General features: G+C 38.4%; 1 protein-coding gene across 1 annotated transcript in view; it reads left to right on the forward strand.

Moving 5' to 3' along the window:
- Positions 1-17931, forward strand: part of ZCCHC24 (zinc finger CCHC-type containing 24) — a 103434-nt gene that overhangs the window by 15437 nt on the left and 70066 nt on the right. Inside the window, exon 2 of the mRNA XM_021526675.3 lies at positions 878-1078. Coding sequence (XP_021382350.1) covers positions 878-1078 — 201 coding nt within the window. The remainder of the gene's footprint in view (positions 1-877; positions 1079-17931) is intronic.

Raw genomic sequence — 17931 nt, forward strand, 5'->3', positions numbered from 1 at the left:
TCATCTGAGGATGGAAAGGACACTCAGTAGGTGGTCCTATTTCTACAGTTATTCATTATTATGTTAATTTTTAAGTGTTTTAATTTTCCTTTTGAACTCCACTATGCAGTTTCTATTGGACCTTAAGCGGTTGAAGTGAATTAATCCTTGTTATCTCCATTAGGGAGAACACCTATTTAGGTGTTGATGGGTTTCCTGCTGTTCTAAAACTACTGAATAGCAAATTAGGATCTACTGATTTTGATTTACAGATTGAGAGTGAAGATCCTATTGAGGTGAAGTACAAAACCTAGCTATTTACTGTTTATCAGGAAATGTTTAAATCACAGCAGGTTCTCCATTAGAAAATCCAAACCAGATGTTGTTCTCAATGCTTCTTGTTATTTTTTGAACATGGGACTCTGTGTTGACTGTCTGATTAGCCAGATTGGAAATTGGAAGTTACTTTGCATTTTTCTTGGTGTTCTTTCCCTGACTTCAGTATTCTTTGTGTAAGTGGTTTTGAACACAAAAGGGTTCTGTTTTGTGAGTTGTTCTTTCAGCTTTTTGCCTGCATAATCTAACTGTACTATGAATGCATTATGGTCAAACACAAGAAAGCAATCATGGCTTAGCAGAAAGGTTGGGCTAAAAGAACCATGGCAAGCTCAGTAGTTTCCTCAACAGTGGGGTGACCAGCTCCATTGCACTGCCATTGTGAAACCTCTTTACTAATAGCCTGTATATTGCTTCCCTCAAATGTGTAGCTGTGTTCCTAAGAAAAAAAGAACCACTTTGTTTTTCCTGCTATTTTTATTTATCCCCTATTCAAATCTCCCTCAGAACAGTTCTTAATACAGTACTGTGTTGCATCTGACTTATTTGTTTTCTTTTGCAGGCTCTGAGCAGCAGTCTCTACAAGAGTGCATCACCTTATGGCTCTCTTAATAACATTGTGGATGGGTTAAGCTCCCTCACTGAGCATTTCTCTGACCTGTCCCTTTCTTCAGAGGCCAGAAAACCCAGCAAGAGGCCACCTCCTAACTACCTGTGCCACCTCTGCTTTAACAAGGGACACTACATCAAAGACTGCCCCCAGGTAAGTAAAGTATAATATTCTGAAAAAATACACATCAAGATTTTCTTCAGTCCTTGGTTTGGCGACACAGAATTTGACTGTAATACTTCAAAAGGAGGTATCTTGACAAAGTGCCACACTAGCCATGCGTTCTTTTAACCTATTCTTTATCACAATGCCGATGGACAAAGTACACTATTTCATTTGCCTTGTAAGTATTACAGAAGACATTCATCTAGGCACTTGGCTAAATAGATTCTGGTAACTTGAAAAATGTATACTTTGTAATTTTCTATCGGGCAGCACTCTGTGTAGTCAGTTTGGCAATGGCACTTAATACAACAAGTTACATATGCTAAAGGAGAAGACGTTACATTTGAAGAGAACTTTGAATCAGTGTTGCAGTAACACAGGCTCCAGATATTTTGGGTGCAAAGCCTTTTTTGTCCTACAGAAGAGGTTTGCTGTACTTCACAAAATGTGATGGTCTTTGACTCCTAGAACTTTTCTGTAGTGGCAAAGCTGGCAATATTTATTTCCTTAAAAAAATAAAAAAAAAAAAAAAAAAATCAGTGTGTACTAAAAGCACTTGCCAATATACAGTTTTGGTTTTTTTTCCCTGAGGCTCCCAAGCACAGTGTACCAGGTTTCTTAATTTTCTTGTTTCAGGTGGATGCAGTTGTGTTGCTGGCTTAATCTTTCACAATTTCAACAACATCCTATGTAAAGTCCCAAGAAAACTAAAATGCTGCCAATACTCTAAAAACACAGATCTGGACATTACCAGCATCCACTTCATTATGACTTTAACCTCCTAGCCTCTTATTGTTTGACTTTCAGCAGAATTAATCTGCATGAATATTAGCTACAGTTAATTTGCTATTGAGGATGTCAGACATTTATAAACCAAAACACAGGCAGAAAAACATCTGCCAGCAGAGGAAGGAGACCATGAAAGTCAGATGAGCTTTGAGTGTATTCCTCTTGCTGTTATGCACAGATGAACTTTATCACTTTCACTATATATTTTTCATTAATTCTAATGAAAGCTATGGAATTAAAGTATGTTTGCCGTCTTGGGTGTGGCACTTGAAAATAGTTTTGCTTCTTATTTTGATCTAGGTTGAGTAAGAATTTTCTTTAGGAAACTATGAAATTTTCTTTACTAGGAGATCAAAAGTACTCTGGTTTATACACTTCAGTGTTTAATCTACTTAATTTAGCATGTTACAGAATAATGTAAAGATAGAACCATGTAATAGCATACATTACTTAAGAGGATTGAAACTCCAGCTACTACATAAATATGTGGCAGAGTGAGAAACTGCTGGACTGTGCTTTGCCATGCTGTGTGAGAAACAAAATGAAATCAACAGGTCTCTTGAAAATCAGTATGTGCGAGCTACAGCTCACACAGATGGTCCCAAGTGAATGTGTCAGTGTTGGAGCAGTAATGCATTATTTATTTCATAGGTATTTTTATGCTTTGAGGCACTAGGGATTAAACATGTTTGTGAAAATTGAAGACATACATAAATCCAGGAGATACGAACAATTAAGGATTGTATAGGAGCATTAATTCTCTTAAATTCCACATAGTGTGTAATTTTTTTCAGATTTCATTTGTAAAGTCTTCAATTTCTCTGTGAACCAGGAAGTGGAAAGACTTCCTACTGGCATACTCAGTGACTATGCTGTGAGTTTGGGAGGAATGAGTAAAGGAACAGAGGACAGGGAAACATCTGCTCGCTCATCACATGCAGTTTATGGTTACAGGCGGCCGTATCATACAGCCCCTTTTGAAAACTGTTCAGGTTTTACTTGGGAAGCATTTCAGTATTTTACCTTTGCTACTGCTGGTGTGGGAATCTGCTCCAGAACCTCAGTCCTCTCCTAAGTAGAAATCTTCCAGTTTCTAGGATGGAGTGTAACTCACAGTCACTTTATAGTCATTTGTTCTCCTGCCAACATTGTCCTCCACTGAAATAGCTCTTTTCCCTCCCTGGTGTTTATCTCAGGATGTATTAATAGACTGCAATCATATCCTCTCTCAGCATTCAATCATATCCTCTCTCAGCATTTGTTCTGTAGGACTAACCCAGCCAGGTTTTCTCAGTTTCTTCACAAAAAGTATACAGAGCCACTCTCCCCCTGGCCTTCTCAAGGCTGTTCTCTCGTGCTTTTCATCTCCTTGCACATTGATGACTACACGTGCATGTGGCATCCCAGAGCAGAGCCTGTCGGTGCCTTCTGCTGTGTGTGCACGTTGCTGTTTACATTACTTAAGGGACAGGTGATATGAAAATGATTCTGCTAAACTGGAGATTTCTTCTAACACAGGCAAGTTCTTTCTGGTTTAATCAGCAAGTGCTTTCTTGAGCAAAAGCAGAGGTAAGCATTCACAGAAACATACACACTTTCCTTACGTTATCTGAGTTTGAGGACAGTTCTAAAGAGGATGACCCTGTGTTCACCAGTTATGTTCAAAACCTTGAAAACATTGTGCACAAGAACAGAGCACCAACGGCAGGATCAGGCTTTTGTCATAAAGTCCCCATTTGTTACCACTGCTTTTGACAATAACTGGTTTCTTAATTTGAACATTATATGCACTGCTTAATATCCTGGGTTTTGATGCTTAGTTTTGCTAGTACTGTCAAAAATAAAAGTTGTTTAGCAAATCCTACCAAGAAAAGGGCTGTAGCTGTGTGTTTTTAAAGTCCTTAAACCTGGATAAAGGAAAGAGATAAACTAATCTGATCTGGACAAAATGTGTATCAGTAAATGATACAGTATTTTTCTTTTATGAAATTGCCTAATAAGAAACACATTTTGAAATGGGGTGTTCAATGAAGTTTTTTCTGCATAGCAAAGAAATTGTGTAACAACTTTAGGACTTAATATATTCCCTTAATTCTGCCTGTTACTACCACTGAAAATATATGTTCTTTTTCTGTTGTAAAAGTTGATGAAAACACATGTATCAGTTCAGATTTATAGCTTAAGTGATGATCATATTCAAGGAGGTAAAATAATTGTAAACAAAAATTGCCAGCTTTAGTATTTAAGTAGCTCAGCTACCTGCAATTTGTCTAATATTGTGCCCACAACTATCTGTTTGAAAACTGAGATAAGATTTAGCAGACTTCTATTATTTTACCATGTAGATTGTGCCATACACGGTGATAGAAATTGTTCTTTTCTGTTTGAGAAACTACCAGAAATAAGAGCAATGTTATGATTGAGATTCCATCATTCCAATTTGCCTACATTTGCAAAAAGCTGTTTGTTGCAATAATTATGTCCATAAAAAAGCTGGCACTAATCTTTAGTATCATCATTCTAGCATATCTACGCTTCTTCCAGAACTAATTTGTGAGTTTCTGTGGCTTAGACAATAACATCTTACTCATACCTCTCTGATGTTCTTCACATACAGAATTCTCATTGACTTGAATAAGGTGAAAAATGTGTAGAAAATAAAGATTAAAAGCAGTGTTCTTAATGTAGCACTGCTCTTAAATTATCATTGACAGTGCCATAAAAAATAAACAAGATCTTTCTCTTTAAATAGCAAGGAAGGTAAGGAATGAGAGTACTTTTCCTATCTAGTTTACAAGCAGTTGATTGCATGATATATAAATATATATATAAGTATATATATTTAGATCTGCCTAAACTTTGTATACTTATTGTGTACTCAAAGGTAGTGTACCTATGCCTGGTGATCCAATGAGTTCTGGACCAGAGATATTAAAGATATATTATTCTATGTGATATTTTTTTATATAGCAGGTATAGAAATTATTAGAAGACCTTTTAAAAAAAGTTACATTGTCTCTTTTTACGCATTATCACTATATCTTTATTTTTAAATCCTATAAAATATAAACAGTAAGTTCCTTTGTACCAAGTGTGGCCTGTACAAAATCAATCTTGCTCCTTCAAATTGTAGGAATATTATTGACATGAATACTCTTCCATGATGTCATCAACCTAAGCTCGGACATATCATAGAAGTTTATTATGCAAAAAGTATAGAATAATGGGTATGGTGTCTGTGTCTAGATTGTCTATGTAGACATTTGTAAATAAAGCACCTAGTTCACATTCTAAGATGTTGCTGAGTGAATGAACCTCTGCCATTTTTCAAAAATCTACTTAGGAAAGTAAATACACAAATCCTAGACCTCATTTATTGCTTATGTCATTGCATTTGTTAATTTAATAAGCAGCAACAGAAGCCCAAGCTTGGAGCTCCAGCAAAGCATGTCTGTATTCAGAATTTTCAAACTGCTCTACCTGGTTTTTCTGCCAAGCACCAGTTCCATCCACTGGTGTCTCTGTCCTAACTGTATTCAAATATTGTGCCAGTGCCAAGCTCATTGAAAAAACCTTTCTGACAATTCCTGTAAATTTCTGTACAGACAAGGAACCCTAAGTTCATGTTGATGTGATGGGGAAAGAAAATTAGGAAATACCACTGTTCTGTAGTCAAATTCCCACGCACTGCCACTATTTATCCCAGTTTCTGGGAGACAGAGGAATGTTGCACAGTGTGTTTCCCAATTTTACATTGTACTTACAGAGGAGAATGCCATGTGCATGGTCACAGGAGGGCAGACACTGCTGCAGACATATATGTCATGGGAAGCTGTCAGGGTCTTTCTGCACTGCATGTTTAAACCTGTGGCTGACATGCATGGCATGGTCCATATTAATGTGGCCGACAGTGGGAGTCTTTCCACTGCCAACAGTGATCTTTGAAGCAGATCCTGTAAAACTCAAGTGCCTTGAGAGCATAAATTCAAGTCAATGGGAGCAGTAGGTAATTGCTGTGGCTGCTTGAGTTTGCATAGATTTGCTTTTGTGGTTTCATGCAGGATGTGGAAGGAATCAGTGTCAAGCTGAGTTTAGTCCTTTCTTCTTAGTCCATAGCTTGGCCTGCCAGATCACGCTGGCCTGAAGCTGTCCCTCCCTGTGGTCAGATACAGAGGATCTTTGGCAGTGGAGCTGCCCCAGCAGGCAGCTATTTGGCTGCAAGACTGGAGCAACTCTCATGCCTGAAACATTCATCTGATTTGACTTGTGCCTTATGGTTGTGCAAGGATCTCAAAGGTGCATAACATTTAAGGAATTCACAGCTGCGATTTCTCCAGGTAGCAAAGGCTGACTAAGATGGCAATGAGGAACAAACTAGCATCTTTGCAAAGTTGGAAAAAATTTAGCTTTCTGTTTTTTAGCTCAGAAATCTTAATTTTTTTAAAAATAGCAAATTAAACACTTCTTGGAATTGATCTTCCTTTTAAAGTAAAAGTGTAATTTCAAAGAGCTCTGGAATTAAAGGAGATCACAGACCTTATAAAATCCTAACATTCACTCTGAAAATGTTTTTGACAGTTGCTACATTTTACATTTTGTAGTAGGTTTTGGGCATTGTGTGATAGAATCCAAATAAATGTGTCTTTTCTCTATTGAACTGAGTGAGATATCATTACTTTTACTCAGTTACAAGATGAGAGGTTAACCTCTCCATTCTTGGAGGAATTAGACACCCTGTATGGGCTCAATTTTTCAGGTTACACAAAAGTTTTTGGTCAGAGTATATATTGGTGACATTTAATCTGGTGCTGTACAGGCCTCTCCTACTTATTCTTCAATTCTGTTGGCCTAGAGAGTTACTGAAGTACCCCTGATACAAATAAAGCAGTATTTGAATCACCAAAATGAGTATTCTTCTTGCAGAGGTAAAGATGAAAATATGCAACACACATTAAAAGAAAACAATAGCTAAACTTACATTTGGTAAGTTAATGGTGTTAGTAAGATCAGTGCTGAGACAGAACCTGTATTACAAGGGAGGAAAAGGTGTTAAATCTCTGCTGTATGTAATTGCTTTCAAACTATGTGTGGCACTCAGAAAAAAAGTCTGTATGTCTAGCCCGGTCATACTCTAGCTTTGAATACATTTAGGTATGCGCATTTCTTCACCTACACATAGTTCTATAAGAAATTGTAGCTTTCAGGTATTCATTCTGCAAATGAATGCACATACTAAAATGCCACATTACAAAATACTGGATGAATGTGAGGCTCTGAAGAGTTCTTTTTATACAACATGCTGATTTCATTTATTCCTATTTTTTCATTGAGAACCTGCATTAAACTATTGTAGATAATTTGGACTTTGCTTAGATTTTTAAATTTTTTTTGTCATATGGAGCCACTTTGACAACTCCATGATATTAAATATAGTACAAAATTTATTGCAGGCTTTTATTTTTTGTTCTCATATGCTTGAACTTAGCTGTGCCAAGTTTTCTCAGCATTTCTGAGATTAGCTGAATATATTTTTTCAGATAATTTCTACTTTTATTATGAGGACATGCAAAAATCTTGCAACCAAGATATAGTGGGCTATAAATTGTCCACACCCATTTTACGTCTGAAAATGTAAGCTATTTAAGAGTCTGAAAGATCAAAAAATACCCATTGTGCACTCTTTTGGACATTCTCAATGAGCTGTGCACGTCATGGATTCAAACCATTTATCAGAGGCAAATAACTCAGAGAGCTGTACAGGAGTAGAGGGGATCTGAGAGCCCTGTTTTGAGAGAATGTTCCCAAAGTTCTTGTGTTAAAGCTGTGTCTATAGCATGCAGCATTTATGTCCAGTTTTTTGATAAACTGTGTGCTTGAAAAGAAGACACTGAACCCTAATGTACCAAAGTAAGAACGGTTGGATAGTGAAAAAGAAACAGAACATACCTAGTAAGCTTTGTCTGTGCCCCTTTCCTGTCTAGCACACTACTTGACATTACATTACTCCTTCAGGCCCATGACTGAGCCATTATTGCTGCGCTTCGGTCTTTGTATACTAATACCAGTTCAAATGGGTTTTTATCCCTGTGGGAGTTGCAATGCAGACAGAGGTGATAAAGGCAAATACTCTAAGAGAGCAGTGCTTGCTTGGTCTTTGCAGTGGCCTTGGAGTGGAGTCTCAGGTCCTGTGTGATAGTTACCAATGGGCTGGGTGACAGGTAGGATCATCCACCACAGAATGGGGCTTCATTTCGTTGAGGTTTTCCAAATACTTTGTATTCACCTTTGAATCTCATTTGCATATTCACTATCTAGATAATTTCAAGCCAACTGGCAACTAGCAACAAGGTAGATATCAGGAAAAAAATAGTGTTTAAATGCAAAACCATAACAATACCCAGCATTTAAACTGATTAAGGTTTTAGCACTCCTCTGTGGATGACAACTCCTCTGAGGATGAAGCCTCCTCTGGCTCCAGGTTGGGCACAGAAATTCAGGGTAAAGTGGAGAGGAGAAAAATCAGTTTTGGGTCTCTGAAACATGACTTGTGTTGAAAGGCTGAAGAACCAGTGTTGTTTGTTCCCACAAAAAAATCACATTAAAAATTTGCAAATATGTAGAAAGCCTCACATGAAGGGCACAGTTTGTTCTCCACAGCCACAGCTAATGAGCCCAGTAGTGGCCTCCAGCTAGGCTGCTCTAACTGTGAGGCCTCAAAGTTGAGTGCTTTTGATCACGGGAGGACTTTCAGAACAGTGTAGGTGAACATAAACCAAGATTTGCACTGGTGATCCTGTCCAGAGACAACTGAGAACATCCCAAAGCACCTCCCAACCTTCTGTTTCTGCATATCTGCATGCTAATATTACAGTTCACTATCTTAAACATGCATAATTTATATTTAAAACCCATGCACAATAAACCAGATCCAAATCTTATGCAAGTCACTGAGAGACTTTTCTAAACTCATTTGAAGTAGACTGAACATAGCTATTGCACTGGTCTAAATATGAACTCTGTTACTAACAATTTATTATTTGATTATTTTGCAGTAAAAATCCTGATAAACCATAATTAGGTATTTAGCTTTGAAATTAGTACTGAGAGCATTCCTTTTGAGGAAAAAGGTAAGGGTTCCCAGCCCTCCACCAGCTGATTTATAGATAAGGTAAAGAGAGAGCTACCAGGTCAAACCACAATAATTTATCAATTCCTTGTTTGCACTGATAAGACGTGAATAATGGAAAATTAAGTGAAACATTTTTTCTCACTTCATAAAAGTATTTTGGTTTAGTGTGAAATACAAGTTGTGGAATTTCCATTCATGCTTGGAAGTTTGAGATCTGACTGGACAAAATTGTAGTAAACCTGACCTGACCTCAGTGTTGGTACTTCTTCGAGCAGGAGGTTGGACTTGGTGACTTCCCAACGTCCCCATCAAATTTAATCAGAGGGTTATTTATGAAAATTAACTAAATTTTCATGCTCCACAATAAAACATCACTATTCTTCAAGATCTCTGTCTCCCAGCTCCAATACCTACCATAATCCTTCCTCACTATGCTTTTAAATAAAAGTATAAAAGTAGAAGCAAACAGGAATTTATTACAACATCAAATACAAATAAAGCCCCCCCCCTAAACTTGCCACCTGTCAAAATGTCCTTGCACAAACACTTTCTATAAAAAGATAGCTTCATTTAATCTATATTTTAAAAACAAATCAAATAACATTTTTTTCCAAAGGAATTTTCTCCAGGAAAATGTGCTTCAACAAGCTGTTCAGCTGAAAAAGCAAAAGTTGAAGCAAACACCTGAAGTGGAAGCTTTTCACTTAGCAATGGCTGTTTGGAAATGTTTCAAAAGCTTAATTTACCCAAAATGAACATCTATTTCTTGGTGTTTCTGGTTTGAAATTCCAAAAATTTGCACATCTGCCAAATGTATAAATATTTCAACTCCTTTTCCCAGTTTAAACAGAACCTTGTTTCCCTGTTTCTCAAAAATGAAAATGTGTTTTCTGATAAACTACATGCCCAATTAGAGAAGGCCTCCAGGGCCTGAGCAGAGGCTGGGATGGTGTCATGGAAATGGGAAAAGCTCTGGCTGTTGAGGAGAAAGTGAGTGTCAGCTGCTGTGCCTCTCCCTCCCTTTTCTTTTGAGTTACTGTCCAGAGGAGGAAGCTGGCAAACAGCAAAAGCAGTGAGCAGGAGCAAATGGCTGAAGGCAGATCAGCAGTTTCTGCTGGCAACAGCCAGCAGTGCACTCAGCCCCTCCTCACTTCCCTGGCTGCCCCAGGACAGTCAGGGGATTGGGAAGGCACAAATCCAACCCAGGGGGCCCCTCTCATTTTCCTGCTGTCAGCATGTACCACACAGTCCTGCCTGGCCCTCCCATTGTATCACTTCCTTCAAGAAATTAAGATACTAAATGGAAGTTAATCCCTATTCCACTTCCCTGCTATAGCACAAATACTGGTGGCATTCTACTGTATCTGGCTTTTATCAATAAATGTAGAAGGAGCCTTACATCTTTGGATATGTCTCCTTTCATAGCTATAGAAAGGTCTGCTATGAGATGTGAACAGAGTTTCTCAGGTAACTGTTTTCATCTGTGCCTGGTGGGATTGTAGATATCCTTCAGACTGCCTGAGAGAGACAGAAGGCAGCACTGCATGGGTCAGGAACACAAGACTCTGCTGTACTGATCCAGGGAATGTCAGCTTCATAGACATGAGGCTTGGGGTAAACTTAGTGCAAACTTCATTCCTTAACATTTCATATTTTAGACTATAATTTATCAGTCCTGTCTCTGATGGAATATTGTTATTTAAAGAGACATTTTGCAGGTTTGTAGAAGCTTTTTTTTTTTTTTTAAGAGAAAAAAAAAGAGAAAAAAGGTTTTAAGACTTTTTTTTTTCCAAATGTCCTTCATTTGGCAGGAGCGCTAAAATGTTTGTATAGTAATTAGAGAGAACAATGAATAAGTCTTTTATTTCAGAGCCTGGTCAGTGCCAAACTATTAGCTAAAGCAATAAAGCCTATATACAGGCACTTAAATTGAAACATTTGGGGATTTTAGCAGCAGCAGCAGACATTCTGGAAATGAAATAATATTGATAACTAGTTTGTCCTCAGATTTCTGACTGATTTTCCAAAGGAAACTTGCTACTCTTTGTTTCTAACTCGTTCCCTCTCTGTGTAGAAATGTGCATAGGAGTACAGCAGCACCTTCTGAGATCTTCTGTGTTATTGAATCCTGTAAATAATGACTTTTTTTCATTTCTGAGAGAAAGAACACATTTCAACTAGTTTTCAACACAGTCTCAAGCTATAGTCTTGGAAATGAATTCAGGGTAACCCTGAACATTTCCCAGGCTCACATACAAAATACTGGTTTCAAGTAAATTTCTAATTTTAAACCACAGTGCAGGTGTGCAACTATAGTTAAAGCTCTGCAACAGCCCAGGCAAATGAATACTTTCAGCTGAGCCAGGCTGCCCACAGCACCTGGCAGCCAAAAACTCCAGCCCAGGTGCACACTCAGCCCTCCCAAACACTGCCCTGTCAGTCCTACACTTTAAGGAAAGGAGACCCTCAAAAGGCTTTATGAGAGCAGAGATAGCTTCTGAGATTATTTTATATAGAAGTCGTGTTTCTCTTATTCCTGATTACACAGTTGAAAAAATTTTGAAGAGCGAAAAGTGGAAAAGAGAAAGGCTCCTTTCAAATAAATGGCAAACAAGAAGGCTTTCCTAGAAGATCAAAGGAGATTGATCATTTAAGTAGAAAGGTGCCTTTGATTTAAATAGTTTTAAAAATCAGAATGTAATATTAGTCATTCCAGACCTGCATTTTATATTTCCTCTTTTTTCTATTTCTTCTATAGCAAGTTGGAGCTCTGCTACTTAAAACAGACTTCTGTAAACTCTAGTTAAGGAGATTCAATAAATAGAATACAAAAACACTGCTGTCTTCATAAGTTTTCTCAAAAATCATGAAAGAAAGAATGAAAAAAATCCTCCTGTTATGTCAGCTGTCTCAAGGCCAGATTATCTGTACACTTTATGTGAGGACAAACCAGCACCAAAATGGTTGCAGTGGCTTTTGGGCTGCACTTGCCACTGGTCAAAGTGTTTGCACAAAACATGAGAAAGAGGAAAATCAAATCAAGCCCATGAATTGTTCAGCGTCCTTGAAAAAAATTACTTGTATGTATAAATAAAGGGCCTCATCCCTATCCTGAGGTGTGTGACAAAGAAGTACTTATTACCTGTGTATCACCTGCCACAGATATGTACCTTTCTCTGGAAAAGTGGTATCCATATCTCCTGAGGCAGCATAGAGTGCCGTTACACAAACAGCACTGAACTGTGGTTTTACAGAATGCTAGTAGTTTTTGCACTAGTGACTGAAAATTTCTATCAATTTTTAGCTCATTTAAGTATATTACACAGTTGCATCCTATGTGATGTCATGTGGTCCTCAAATGTGTAGGTGAAGCCCTCAAGAGGGGATAGAGACCTGCCTCAATGCTATATTAAGTTTTCTTCAGGTGACTTGCAGGGGAGCGTCAAAACCTGACTTCCATGTTTTTCTGCTGCTTCTTTTCTTTCAGCTTTTCTCCAGTATCTGTAATCACACTGCCCTCTCAGCTTTTTACCATTTTGTAATTTTGCTAATTTCCTTATCTTAGACTCACCTGATCTTCTAAAACATGACCAAAAGCTTCTTGTCAATCCCCCTTTCTCTGTATGACCCAGACACAAATGATAATTAGAGTCTCCTCATTTTCTTAGAGCCCATAGAAGACAGGACTGTCTGACTAGATAGCGTGGCACTCGAGGTCTGGGAGCCAGATGTCCTGCACTGGGAGGAAGAAGAAGGATAAAGCAGGTTGTGAAGGTGGATATTTTATGCCAGCAACTATCAGCCTGAGCAAATATGATGAGCTCTTTCAGTCATCCAGAAGCTGCTGGCATAGCACCGTGTACAGCAGTGACAGAGTTAGTGTTTCTATTGCTATTTCTGCTGTTCTGCAGTGAAAGCTATGCTTATTAATAACAGTCTGACTTTCCAGCCACTGCTAACACTCCTGTTAAACTTTTAAAAAAGTGATCTCTCTTGCTGCCATTGTTTATAGAAGTCTCCTAAGCAGCAAGTCTTAACTGTAATTTTATGGTTGGTTTGTGATAAATTTTTTCCTTTCATACTCTATTGAATTTGTTTAAATAGAAAGTAGGAGCCGCTACAAAACTACAGAGTAGTGGTATTAACATGAAACTGCTGGAAAGGTTTGGTTGGGGTCTTTTTCATACTGACATATAGAAGTAAATAATACAATGTTCTCCTCTATAGGTGCTTGAGGTAGAGCATATCCAATATTAGTGGGTACAGCTAATATGGCTGTAGTGCTTGTGCTGAGCTCACAATGTGACTCACATGTTGTGTTTGTTTGCAAAGCTGGAGAAGAGAAAGGGCGTTTTTTTTCAACATTAACGTAATTTTAACTCTCATCTGCTTTCTTCTGGGCTCCCATTCCTGATTCAGCACGCATGAGTCTGCTAATGAAATCCAGATGTCAGACGAAAAAACAATAAGCTCTCCCACCCTTCTGGTGGATCGGGTTTCTCAGAGAATGGAAAAAAAAAAGAATCAGGAAAGATTCCTAGAATGTCTGAAACTTTAGATTTCAGTGTGTGTTCAGAGAGCAGAGGGCAGCAGGGGGATGGTTTGAAGGTAAAATTGTTAGCAAGTCAGGATTCTTGGTACAAACATGAGAAGAAATTGATTACTCTGAGTCCTAAACAGATCTCGTATATCCCAAAGCCAGTGCTACTACTGAAGAATTACTGGATAATGACATAATTCATTAATTAATAAGTGGTGTAATAACAGTAATAACAATACTGTTCCAATAACAGTAGGATGCATCAGGGTTGTTTTGACTTTGAGAGGTGTCTATCTGTAGGCACATGTGAGGCATTGCAAGTTTTCCTCATTTAGCTATATTTGACCTAAGCCAAGTCACAAAGTGCTGCTTTGCTGCAAGAAGTTTCCTTTGTGACTGAAAACAGAGTGGTCAACAGCAGCGGGCTCCTCTCAGTGGCTACACCTCTCCCAGGTCTGTCTGACCATGGTGCTTGCAGACCTGGGCACGTTCTGCCTCTGCTGTAGGCCACTGGCCTGGCTACTTCTGATGCATAAGTCCTGTAACCCTATTTGTTGAGATGTAATCTGTAGATTTAGAATTTTTAAATGCCACAGCTTCACATTCAGTATTGCACTCTTTTCCATGGAACACTGTGATTAAAGCTGTTATGATAGAGGTAAATCTTGCAACTGTCAAATGGCACAGTTACTCATGGACACTGCTCAGTAGTAGTTTAGTATCTGCACAACCTCCAGAGCTCTCTGCTGTCAGACTGAACAGAGCTGTTGAAGCCTGTGCCTCCTACAAAGGGAACTGCTCTGTAACTACAGGCCCTTCAAAGAACACATTCACTACTGTGTATTTGGCCCAGGTTATCAAGCTGTTCATTATTCATGAGCTGCTCTTATCTGAACTGCAGCTCACAATGGTCATAACTTGTGATGATGGATGGTTCGGAGCTGGTTCCAGTGTGCAGACTTTGCATTAGAGCCTGTGTTGTTTTAACCAGTTCCTCTGGTAGTTGAACACAGGGATTCAACAGGATGACTGTGCACAGAAACCACAGTGAGGACCAGTGGCAGTCTCTGCTCTTGAGGGGGCAGGCTAAATGATCCTTTCATGAAGGATACAAACCACCTCAGTGCAATCCCTTGGACCTTGCCATTCTTTTACATGAGGAAGAGCAGTATCTTATGAAAGCATCACTCTTCATAAACATTTCTTATCAAATCTTTTCTTTCTGCCTCATAGTCATCTCTGTTACAAGCCTGATACATTTGATGTCTGATAAGGGCCAAAAGCAGAAGCTATAGAGATAAGAGCCAGGGAAGTGAGAGAAGTGAGAAGACAGCTGTTGCCTGAAGACTGCCAGCTGTTAAAAAACAATCAGAGGACACTATAGAGCATCACCCTAAGGTAAATTAAATAAGGACTTTAGCTGTGATCTCTGTGCAAAAAAACCTGCTTGTTTCAGTAGGAACTGAGGACAGATAGAAGCACCTTCGGATGGTCAGCCCTCAGAAACAGGCTGTCGTCTCACTCCAGCAGAATTATTGGAGCACATACAGAGGGTCTGACCCTACTGACCCCATGTTCTGCATCATGTCATACCTTCTCTTTATCTCACCTCCATTCTTGAGATTCTTTCCCAATCAATTAGTCACCTTATCCAGCTGCTAATGGTAAATCCCTTATTTATTTTCCAGAGTATCTAAGATCAATGTTTTGACCCATTCTGTCCTCTTTCCAAGGTGCCTTCCATTGGTGTGAGAGAATTAAGGCTGAAGAATGGATATTTAGCACACCAAAACAGATGAGGAATGGAAAGCACAGCTCTCATATTCCTTGTATACAGTTCCCAGAAACACAAGCCTTATCTAGCTTTTCCAAACTCACCTTTTTCTATTACTTTCTCTTTTAATTTCCAGTGGCTGTCATGTCATTCATCACTGTCATTTTATTAATCACTCTAGAAAAGATGTTGTTTATCTGCTTAGCATATCTTGCAAGTTAAGATACAGTGGTTTCTTCTCTGGATATTTGAACATACCTTGGGTGGTTATGTTACAGCAAGGAACACAGCCCAAGTGCAGTGAGCATAACTAGTTAAATGTATAGATTCAGATCTGTGAAAAAGCAATTTAAAGTTCTTGAAAAAGTCCAGATTACATTTTAGTAGGACTCCATGTCAGACTTAGCTAGCAGTTGAATAACCAGCAATAAATATTCACTGCCTCCTTGTAAAGTTGATTTATTCCATACTGATTCTTAAAAAAAAAAATCCTCATTCCTTCTTACTTAAGGTAGAGATAAATAAGTGAATTTGGACACTGTAAAAAGTACCATACTGTACATGTACATAAGAGAGATCACCTGTCAGCTGATTTTTCTTTTAAGCCCCCCCTGAGTCTATGATTTACTGTTGGGGAAAATCATGTGGACTGATCAGATAAACATCCAACAGAACACAGAAATGGAAGAACTGGTCTTCCACTGCATATAAGCTGAGCCTTTTCTGCTAATGTAGTCTCACTTCATACAGGTAGAACTAAACATCTAGCCTATAGAACAAAATATTCTATTTTCATTATATTTATGGTTAATTTGTGGGAAAGGAGTCTGGTTTTAGTTGGATATGAACAGTCTAGTACAGTTTTGATCTGCAGATGGGTTACCAGTATTCTGATATTCAGGTTTTTTTGCTTAACTATGGCTGTTTACTAAATTGCTATGATACTGTTCTTTACAACAAAAATAGCATTTTTAGTTTTCCAGAAGTATGGGACCAGGAAATATCTTTGTTCAAATTTTTGAAAAAGTGAAAACAATCCACTAAAGATCCATAGGTATTTTAAAAAGATATTGTCGTGCACTCAGTCCTCTTCAAAATGTAGTCTAATGTACTTTTGCATTCATATATAAATCAAGAAATGAGGTGCTCAGCACATCCATATTAAACTTCTAAAGCTGAAAATGCCCTGGTGTTTGCAAACATCCCCACACTTTTCATACTAAATACCACTTTTATTCTCCCTGTTACTCTTCAAAACACAGGTGCTTTACAGGAGACCTTCCACATGACTCCAGAATATTAAATCACAAAAACAATAAACCTGCTGAGGCTGGCAGGTATCTGGGGAGATCAGCTAATCCAGCCCCCTGCCCAGTACTCAGGTGTTGAGTATCTCCAAGGATAAAGGCACCACAACCTCCTTGGACATCCTGTCTCAGTGCTCAGTCACCCTCACCCTAAAACAGCTCTTGTTATATTTAAAAGGAATTTCTGGTATTTCAATTTGTGCCCATTGCCTTTTGGATCAGATCTCCTCTGCCACTCAATACCAGTGAAAAGTGTCTACCTCTGTCTGCTTTAATCTCTCCTGTGCTACATATCAGCTACACAACACAAAATATGGGGAGCCTTTAGAATTAAACATTAGTCACCCTGAACAAGTTTTCACTGCGAGGGAAGATGGGGTGGCCACCTTTGTGCCAACTGAGATGCAAAGTCTAACAAGGTGGATGCTAAAATATTTGATTCATAGGATGTTAGAAGTCACTTGAACCTAAACTCTGGTTGTGCTTAAAACAGTTGCACTTTCCATGCCACAATGCACTGTCATGGAGAGAATTAGGGTTGCATGTATTGCAATATGCAATTTCCACTTCTGGAAGTAGCTTCTTCAGAGCTACCATCCTACCAGTCCCATAAAATACAAACTAAGAGGTATAGTCATGACAGATAATCATGACTAGGAAAAGTCATTTTTCCCCTCAAATACACTCTGGAGAAAAAAAAACCAAAACAGTCAAGTCAATGAATTGTGAGAATTTTGCCCATCTAAGTAGTTGACATGGAAACTTCTCTTGAGGCAGGCAGTGCATTTCAGATGCTGGGGGCAATGAATCTCTGAATGCATTGGATTAACACATGCAAAAACAATGATATAGAGTACACATTTTGATTGCCTCAAATACCATTTTCTCTGTTCCAATTTGATGACAATGGAAAAAAATGAGAAACTAAAGCAGAACTTAATTTTAAATCAGAATATCTGCACTAACTTTACTACTGTCATCAACTTATTGACAAAGAATATTCTTTGCACTGCAGATTTTGTGTTGCAGTGAGACAGTTTGCTATTTGTTCTCCATTTTAAACATAACTATAGGACCAGGATTTTCAAGATCTTCACTCCTTCTCCAACTTTGATGAGTTTTACCTCACCACCACTCCTGAACTTGCAGCAGTGTTTTGTATGTTAGACTTAAAGGTCAAGGCAGGCAAGCCCAACATGGTCATCCCTCAAAGACAAATGAGCATGATCCTGTTCAAGTCTGTTAGGGTGCATCAGTTTGTAATACTGGATTTTCTGCTCCACAGTATCAAAGAGGAAAAGC

The sequence above is a fragment of the Lonchura striata genome, chromosome 7 (genome assembly GCF_046129695.1).
Source record: "Lonchura striata isolate bLonStr1 chromosome 7, bLonStr1.mat, whole genome shotgun sequence".
Classification (NCBI taxonomy): domain Eukaryota; kingdom Metazoa; phylum Chordata; class Aves; order Passeriformes; family Estrildidae; genus Lonchura; species Lonchura striata.